At 31.8% G+C, this 9,440-nt stretch overlaps 1 protein-coding gene across 2 annotated transcripts; it reads right to left on the bottom strand.

Annotated features, from left to right (window-relative positions):
- Nucleotides 2,399-8,424, bottom strand: LOC109226617 (3-hydroxyisobutyryl-CoA hydrolase-like protein 5). 2 transcript variants are annotated; one of them, XM_019391436.1, is made up of 16 exons: nt 8,286-8,424; nt 8,132-8,198; nt 7,947-8,030; nt 7,320-7,388; nt 7,110-7,173; nt 6,942-7,015; nt 6,767-6,850; nt 6,594-6,678; nt 6,411-6,496; nt 4,817-4,938; nt 4,676-4,736; nt 4,498-4,596; nt 3,535-3,636; nt 3,411-3,452; nt 2,907-3,013; nt 2,399-2,788 (listed from the first exon to the last, which is right to left on the bottom strand). In XM_019391436.1, the coding sequence occupies exons 2-16, from the start codon at nt 8,162-8,164 to the stop codon at nt 2,746-2,748; spliced, it is 1,155 nt and encodes a 384-aa protein (XP_019246981.1). In that variant the 5' UTR covers nt 8,165-8,198; nt 8,286-8,424; the 3' UTR covers nt 2,399-2,745. The 2 variants fall into 2 exon arrangements, with proteins under 2 accessions (XP_019246981.1, XP_019246980.1); XM_019391435.1 differs by having other exon boundaries at nt 8,315-8,424.

Below are 9,440 nucleotides of genomic sequence, written 5' to 3'. Positions count from 1 at the left end.
AGGAGAAGCAAAAGCACTACATTAAGACAAGTGTCCTAATCACAAAAAGCCAAGTGGCATCTATCTATATAGAATAGGAGAAGGAAAAGCACTACATTAAGACAAGTGTCTTAACCACAAAAAGACAAATGGCGTTGTTAAGACAAAATAAACTACTTTTCTAACTATTTTTTTTTTTTTGAATTTTTTAAATTTTGAATTAATTGGTTACACTACTTGAATTAATAAACATAGATATCTTATAATTATCAATAAAAAACGAAAATAAAAAAAAATATTCAACTCATACAAATTGGAGTTTTAAAATTATTTTACAATAAAAAAAACAAAAAAAAAACAAAAGATAAAAAAACTACCAATTCAAATGAGAGAGTAATTTCTTCCTAATATAGTAGTAATAGTGTGCGTGTGTGTGTATATATATGGGAGTAGTTATTATACTAAATTGGTAATTTATTAATAATTCATATGTCAATTTAACAATATTAAGTAATGGATAATACAATTAGATAACCAAGAAACAAATANATTTATTTTTTGAACTTTAAATTTTGAATGAATTGGTTACACTACTTGAATTAATAAATATAGATATCTTATAATTATCAATAAAAATAAAAATACAAAAAAATATTCTACTCATTTAAATTGGGGATTATATATATATATATATATATATATATATATATATATATATATATATATATATATATATATATATATATAAAACTACTAAGACTTATAAAAATAATTAGAATTATTATGAGAAAAGTCGTACATATACAGATAACTAAAATCATAATAAACAAATAGTCATAAATGAAGAACATTAAGAAAATCAAATGACATCATAAAAATACATATACTAATTAAATTTCTCATGTAGGAAAATTTACTTAATAAATTAATAAATAGAACTCATAATTTCATAATGAGAAATACAAAAATATAAAGAAACTATTAGGATATTATACATAAGATAATATATTATATATATAAAACATATTTTATTAATTATTAAAAATATTAGTACGTTTTCTATTAAAATAATAAAAGGCTTATCTCTTTATACTTTTGATGAATTCAAAATTATAATTTAGTAAAAAAATGATATTATTTAAATTTTCAGTAAATATAAATGAGAAAACCAATCAAATATTATAGTAGAAATGAATGTACGAAAAGAGGTGCATAACGATAATTTTATATTATTATATTTTGAATTAATTAATAAATAAAATATAAATAAATAACACTCAAGAAAATTATTGATAAATTTAGACAATTGAAGGATTTTAAAAAGTATAACATAAGTATAAAAATATATATTTCCAGAACAAGAAAAGATATACGGATGTTCTACTAGAAGACAAGTAGTATGAAAATGTTAAGCCAATTGATAAATTAATAAAAATTCACATTAGTAAATGTATAGTACTAAGTACTTGCTAATTTAATAAAGAATAAACAAGGAATAAACAATTTATTTGATTACTATAATGCTTTGTATCCTTTGAGTTTGATAGATTTTATTATATTTATGTACACTACATTAAATAATAAAATAGTAACTATTATTTATTAAATTAATATGATATATTAGGTCATAATTTTATAAGATTAATATTCCGTCAAATTATCCGCACATCGCACGGGTTCAAATACTAGTAAAGAAGAACGAAGAGAGTACAGATTATATGCGTATGCTATCCATTGTCATATTTAGAGCCCGTTAGGATTGACTTAAAAAAAAAGTGACTTTTAAGCACAAGTGCTTAAAAGCACTTTCTGAGTGCTGGAGCTTGTATTATAAATAAGCAGTTAGGTGTTTGAATAAAAGTGCTGAAGCTGGAAAAAAATTGTTGAAGCGTTTGGCAAACAAGTGCTGGTAAGCACTTGATTATGTCAAAATGACTGAAATATCCTAAAAGCTGTTAACACTATAAAAAAGACGATTTTATTATAATATTTTATTCTAAATTGATGCATATACAAATAATTTATAATTTAATTTACTTTTAATTTAAACTGATTACCTAAATATAAATTATTTGTTTAAATAACATGCAATAATTAATTATTTGACCAAAAAATGATTTTTTGCTCAAAACATCAAATTTTAGGGTAACATGTAAACTCATAGAAAGATTTTGAGTTAGAATATAGTTTCATCAATTAAAAAAAGGAGGGATTCAATAGCTAATTTTTTAAAATGTTATGGAACCACAAAAAAAACTAAAAGAACAATATTTACAAAATATTAGAATCTATCAAGTAATCAATTTTGATAATTAATTATTAAGGGTAAAAAAAAGAAAAATATAATCAATTTTGTCTTGAACTTCTAAAATGACAAATAATTTGAGACAACTATTTTTAGTAACCACGACACATATTATGAGACGGATGGAGTATTATATTAGGACCAAGACCTTGTTACAATTGCATTTGCCACAGGCAAGAGCAGGATTGAAATCCCTCCAACCTCAGTTTGAATAGGAAGAACTTTATAATACTTAAAAATGATAACAACAGAGCATAATTAAGCCTAAAACATCATTAAAATGTCAACAAGACAGAACAGAACAAGATCTTCCAAGGATCAGTTTATTGATTATCGATGTAACGTTCAGAAGACAATCTTAGTGGAAGAAGCATGGCGCACCAGCAAAGGGTATATGATAAAATAACAAGGACTGTTAAAACCAATGCCTGATGCTATTAACTGACATGTATTCTGATTTTTCACTGGCGGCAATATGCTGAATCCTCATATTTTCCATCCCACCTGTAGATCATATCACACGCAACGATATTGAAGTAACCCACCAATCTTTATATTTCATATGCTCTTTAAGAAAGCACAATTGTATGTAACGCGGAAATCAGAATTGAACCAGCCATACCTGCACTGCTCATTTTCTGGAATGTTGAACTCGAAATCTTCTTCAAATGGCTCAAAGACGAGGTTGACTCGTTCATCGTCCAACTTTTCAAGAGTTGGGGGGTCCCACTGACGATGATTGCAGGTAGATAGTAATGTCCCAGGGGAAAGGGAGCAAAGAGAGAGCAGAGTTAGTGTAAGGCTCGATGATACTTTTAAGTGCCAACTATGTTGCGTGGACTCTTCAAAATGCTACCGTACCCGTGTCGGATCCTTCGAAAATACACTACTTATGGAAGATCCGACACACATCCGACGACATTTCCGGAGAGTCCGAGCAACATAGAGTGCCAAACCTCAACTCTTTAATAAGTGTTGCATTATATAAATCATCTTTAAAAATGTTATTGGTTTCACAAAAATTAATAATGCAACATACTCACAAACACAAAAATGTCTCCTAAAATAAGTGCAAGTGTGTGTGTGTGTGTGTGTGAGAGAGAGAGAGAGAGAGAGAGAGAGATACTTTTGGAGAGTTATCCTTGTCAATGGTAAGAGCCCTGATACCCTTCAAAAATGAAACCAAATGCAAATTAGATTCAAATGGATCGATCAAGTATGTCTAAAACTTAACAGCAATTCAGTGTTACCTCATAGACATCACCAGATATTCTTGTTCTTAATATATTGATTGTAAGTCTGAATTCTTTCTTCAGACATTCAGACAATGTTTGCTTCCTCCCTTCCCGAATCTAAAAATATTTGAGCATATATAAACAGATGCCAGACTACACAGCATGATAGGAAGACTAGAAAACTATGTTACAATCTTAACAAGAAAAATGCAAGTGAATGTGCTTTGCCCAATTCCAATTTTCAAGCCAAAAAGAGCAACAACAACCCGACAAATGGGGTCTGCAGAAGGTAGGATGTGCGCAGCCTTACCCCTACCCTGGAAGAGCAGAGAGGCTGTTTCCGATAGATCCTCAGCTAAAGAAAAGATTAAAGAAGCATTGACAGCAAGTAGCAATGATGTATATTTTTATGTTACTCGTTTTGATGAAAAGGATTAGCAAGGTATCACAAGTAATTTGAGAAGCTCATCGAATTGGAACTGAATTGCAAAGCAGAATTTTGGTTAATGCACCAACAAGTTAAACATACTACCTTTCTTACACACTGTTTCATAAAGTCAAGCACGTCAGTACACATGAGTGGAAAAACTCAAAAAACTGTATAACTGATGTTAATTTGTTTCCATATCTTTCAAAACAATTACTGTCCACAACCTATTAGGAGCACAATTGTTGTTAGCACAAAAGCCAGTCTCACAGTAAACCTAGTAATGCTTTTGTCCTAATTCAAATGAAACAACAACGCTTTTGTCCTAATTCAAAGTTGGGCGCTATTTGCATGAGTTTGATCGCCTTGGCTCGTTATACGGGGAGTAGTAGTTTGAAGTAGATAGAGTATTTCAGAACTAGAGAAATTGAGAAGTGCTGCGTCATATGCAAAGGGTATCGGACCATTTTGAGGTTCAACACTATTATTGGCTATAAGGAAATGTGCACAGTATTGGCTGCTTTTGTAGGAAATATATTGGAGGAACAAACCGATCTTAGAGTAATTTTTAGTCCTGTTGGAGATGATCTTTTTAGGCCTTTAAGCACCGGCACAATCCAGCTGTTTCCTTCTTTGCCTGCCTCAGCTTCCTGAAAATAAAGTAACCGTCACATTGTTTGCATATAGCACAAATCGTCAAGTGAACAATGCCATGAAAAATTGTCTTACAGATGAACTAATAATCTCTGCAACAGAATCCTTGGAGAAGCACTCGTCGATTATTGCCTGCCTGCATATTTTATCTAATATAAATCACTCTTGATTTCCTCAAGGAAAAGAGTATAGAGTGCACTAATTAACACATTTTACTTTTTCAAGACACTTTCTTCATCGATCTGAACATCGGTTGAGAACTCCTTGATTGCAGAACTGACAACAGCCTCGTTGCCAGTGTTTAAGCTTAATAACTGCTTTTCTAGCTCCGGCAGTTTCTGACATTTTAAAAAAGGCGAATAGAGTTAATATATCTCCACGCTTGGTCATATAACAAAAAATACAATCTCAAGACATTAAAAAATTTGACACCGCATAATTTTTTATGGCTTTCCCCTATTTTTCAATTTACTTTTGTGCATTTCATCCATCTGGCGGGGGCCATGTTAATTTTCTCAGTATAGTTGGATGTGCCCAAGTTGCTGCAAATCGTAAGTTCTATTCTGAGCTATTGTGGAGATAGTTTTTATGTCATTGTGGATTTGAAGAACATCAAATTAATAATGTACATAATTCATCATCATATAGTAGACTCAAAAAAACTTTTGTCGCTCCATCCTGGCAGGGGCAGAGAACCATAGACAGTGAGAATTTAAAGTTTATGGGTTCGAAATGCCACTAAATACACTGACTATTTGAGTTACTGGGTCGAAATTTAATATTTGTACATATTTAGTAGATTTTTTAACACACATACAAGGTCAAACCAAAAGCTACTTGGTTCGGTCGAACCCGTAGATTATACGCTACCTCCTCCCTTGCAGAGAACCCGCCGCTGTCTAGATTGTGCTACCGTAGGCTCTGGGGAAGTCGGACTAGGAGATGTCACGAAATTCCCAGCTATTTCGGGGTGCCCTCATTGTCGAGGAACATGTACTAGGGTGTATTTGCGACTCTGTAACTCACTAGAGGGCAGGAAAACAAAGAGAAGATGTGTATGAACGAGATATCCAGCAACAAGAAGAAGGAAAGGATTATCGGTTCAAGAAAGAAAGGTATCCCTGATCAAGTCAATTCGCAAGGTATTTCAAATCTGCCGGTGAGATACACACAAAATACAGAAAGTATTATAGGTCGTTCTAGATTTGCTGGATATCAAATTGACCATGTAATATATCTCTACTTTTGAGCTATTAGCCAAAAGTTTTTGACTGAGCTAGAATGCCAAAGGATTATAAGCTATCAAAAGAATTATAAACTTAATTTGCAATGAGAAGTAAAAGTCAAAAAGAAAATACTATAAGGACGTAAAGACAATGCTGAAACCTGGAGATCCATGACATAATCTGCTAGAACTTCCAGGTTAAAAAGCAGTGTTAGTTTATGCATAAGAGGATCTATACAATGAAAGAGAGTTAATGGAATTTCGTCTATCCGGTGTATCTTAGTAGCCAGAGGAAAAGGAAACAAAAGCGATTCCCGTAGTAGTGGCGATGGAAGCAGCTTAAACTGAGGTGGTTTCTTTTTCCATGTTGCTATTCTTGTGAAACACTTTATTCTGATGATTGTCTGGATATTCCAGTTAAAGCTTACGGATGGTCTATGACATGACAGGATATTCCAATTAAAATGTATGCATGGTCTATATGATTTAAGGAAAATAAAGTGTTTTCTTATCCATGAAATAAAAGCTTTCTTTTGCAATTTGTTTGGACAAAAAATGTAAAAGAAATTTGTCCTTTGGACTCACCTCCAAAGGTACAAAATGTGTTGCAAGTCCAGCAGCAACCAACTCTTTACCATTCAGCCTCGCTCCTGTTAACCCCAAATATTCCCCTACATAAAAAAGTAAATGTATCATTTAATTCTCCTTTTGGTTTTCAAATGACATAAATAAGATCCTTCCTTGTTCCAATGCTATTTGAATGCTTACCCAATCTACCAGGAAGCCGAGAAAGAATGTATGAGAAACTACAGTCCGTGTGGTAGCCTAAACTTGCTTCAGGAGTTGAAAAAACCTATAAAACGAGAGAACGATGAAAACATAGCTCATGCATTGCCTGAAAATTTAAAAATACAATATGCACTGGAAATATTTATACGAACCGTTTTTTCAGTCACGACGGAGAACTTCATCGGAACCATTAAGGATGCACCTCCACCCATTGAGATTCCATGAACAAGAGCAACCTGTTCATGACATAAACAAACGAGATTTTAGAATCAAAGTGCTCTCTTCTATTTCAATATAAGGATTTTAGAAGAGCATCGCAATACTCACCGTGGGTTTTTTATATGTATGAATGTGATTGCAAAGCCAATACATTCGATAAACAACTTCGAGGCAGGAATCCTCTGTGAAGTACAAGTTCCAAATGCAAGTCAACAAATGGTAATTCAATATAGTTTAAAGTAAACAGCTGAACATTCTCCTGTAACAAAGTATTACTTGAATTCCTTCCGTCATAGAACATTTTTAAATCCCCACCAGCAGAAAAAGCCCGACCAGCTCCCTATTTATTTTTAAAGAAAGAGAAACAATAATGTAACAATAATCATTTGTTAGCAGTATCTATTATGCTAATCTTATGATTAGAAAATATCAGAATCTAAAAGTTAATCAAAAACCAAATTTTGGAGATCGGAAAGAGATATGAACCTTGATGATAACAAGTTTTACATTCTCATCTTTCTCCCACTTCTCCAGATTCTCTGCCAGCAGTTTTACCTACTTAAAAGAAATTAAGGTTATAAAGATAATTAAGTAAATCTCTATGATAAGTACTAGTACTAATTAGTAACCTAATAAAAATGACACCTAACAACTTGTTTGGATAGATGTTACGTATCGTTTTATAATGTATCTTATGGTATTGTATTGTACTTTATCGTTTTGGTGTATATAATGTTTGGATATATTGTATTGTTAGTTGTCGTTTCATGATGTCTTGTACTAACAATATGAAGAATAAACTTGCAATATCACAAAGAAAAAGTAAGGTACGAGGCATAATTATAAGGTAGGATAAAGTATAAAATAGGATTAATTAAAAATAAGAAAAGGCGGTACGAGAGAAAAAATAAGGTAACGACATGACCCCACCACTCTGATGTAACTTGTTATCCCGAGTTAAACTACACTGATGAGAGTTTTAAAAATCCTTACACTGTCCGTGCGTATAAGTTAAATCCAATTAAAATGGTGTGTAACTGGAAATAGATCATTTCAAGAATTATTGACTAGGGCGAATAATAATTCCTTCTAAATTTTAATTCTTCAACATACCACTTTGGATGAAATGACATTCAACTGCTTGGGTCGATTTAAGGTCACCACTCTGACATTTCCAACTTCTTCAGACAGAACAACCTGAAGAAACAATCAAGATTAACAAGATCCACCACCAGATTATTAACTGTAACATGTAAAGAAACTTAATTTTAAATCTTTAAATTCAAATTTCTAATTACCTCTCCATCTGGGGTTACTGTTTCTTGAGCCATGATTAATCAGAAAGTTACAGACCAAAAGAGAAACCTTTACAAGGAAGCAGAATTTAATCAAAAAAATTATGCAAGTTAAAGAAATATGTGATTGCTGATTTAAGAAGATTAAATTGAAGACCTTAGTAATTAATAGGTAGTATATTATACCACTAAATTACAGTTACAATACGAAGTTGAAATGAGTTGTTAAAGCTGGAGAAGAAGGGAGTGGTAAGCTTAGTAGTTGAGTTGGTTGGTGGGTGAGTTCCTTCCCAGTGTTTGGCATCATTACCTACCACTGTCCCTTTAACCTTTTCTTTTTTAAAAAAAAAAAAAAAAAAAAAAATTAATTTAGCTTTTTTTTTTCTTCTTTTTCTCCATTTGATATTCGATATTCGTAATATGACCCTAACTTATTTAGATTCGCGTCACATAAGACCTATTAAAGGGAAAAATATTTTTTATCGGAATTTTTATTAGTATGAAGGTGAATTCTAGAGTTCGATTAAAGGTAAACGGACCATATCCATCTCACACTTGGTGGTTGATAATTTGGTATATATTATCCATGTTCTTGAATCGATTATAATACATTATCTACATCAAATTAAGATTGTTTCTCATTTATTATTCAGAATCTGTATTGTGGCCCTGACTTATTTGGATTCGCGCGAAATAAGACACAGTAAAGAGGAAAGTGTTTTCTATCAAAAGAAATTTTGGTATACATTATTCACGTTCTTGAATCGATTATAACATTTTTATTTACATCAAATTAGAAATTATTATAGACAATTACGTATTATAGCAGGCCAATTAAACTAATCATGTAAAAAGCTTATTACAAATCGGTCCACAAATGTTAAACTTCTTCTTGTGTGGTATTTCTAGTACATTTAACTACTTTTTCTTTCGTTCCTACCAACCCGTTTTAAATTGTGTGGAGTGGAGTAGGAATCGAGTCTAATGATAACCTCAATATGTTGAATAAGTAATGACTAGCCAGTAGCCAGTGAGGCAGTAACCAGTAACTAGGGGTGGGCGTTTGGGCAGTTCGAATTGCATATGAAATTTCGGTTTGGATTTTCAGTTTTTCGGATTGACGAAATGACAATCCAAATCCAATCCAAATAAGTTTGGATTGGATCGGATTTTTTAAGTTTGGTTTCGGATTAATCGGTTTGGATATTTTGGATTTTCGGTTTTGAGCTTATAAGTTTAGATGTATCTTATTTTTATAAAAATGAATATCCAAATAAAGTACTCATGTTAAATTGCCTGAAAAGTTCTGCAT

This window comes from Nicotiana attenuata, chromosome 6 (genome assembly GCF_001879085.1).
Source record: "Nicotiana attenuata strain UT chromosome 6, NIATTr2, whole genome shotgun sequence".
Taxonomy (NCBI): domain Eukaryota; kingdom Viridiplantae; phylum Streptophyta; class Magnoliopsida; order Solanales; family Solanaceae; genus Nicotiana; species Nicotiana attenuata.
Note: the sequence above shows the minus strand (reverse complement) of the source record. Positions and strands in the feature narration are given on the sequence as shown.

Coding starts and splice junctions, on each gene's coding strand:
- LOC109226617 (XM_019391436.1), bottom strand. CDS start 8,164: ATGGCTCAAGAAACAGTAACCCCAGATGGAGAG. Junction 8,031..8,131: donor CAGTAACCCCAGATGGAGAG/GTAATTAGAAAT, acceptor TTGTTTCTTCAG/GTTGTTCTGTCTGAAGAAGT. Junction 3,453..3,534: donor TATCTGGTGATGTCTATGAG/GTAACACTGAAT, acceptor TCATTTTTGAAG/GGTATCAGGGCTCTTACCAT.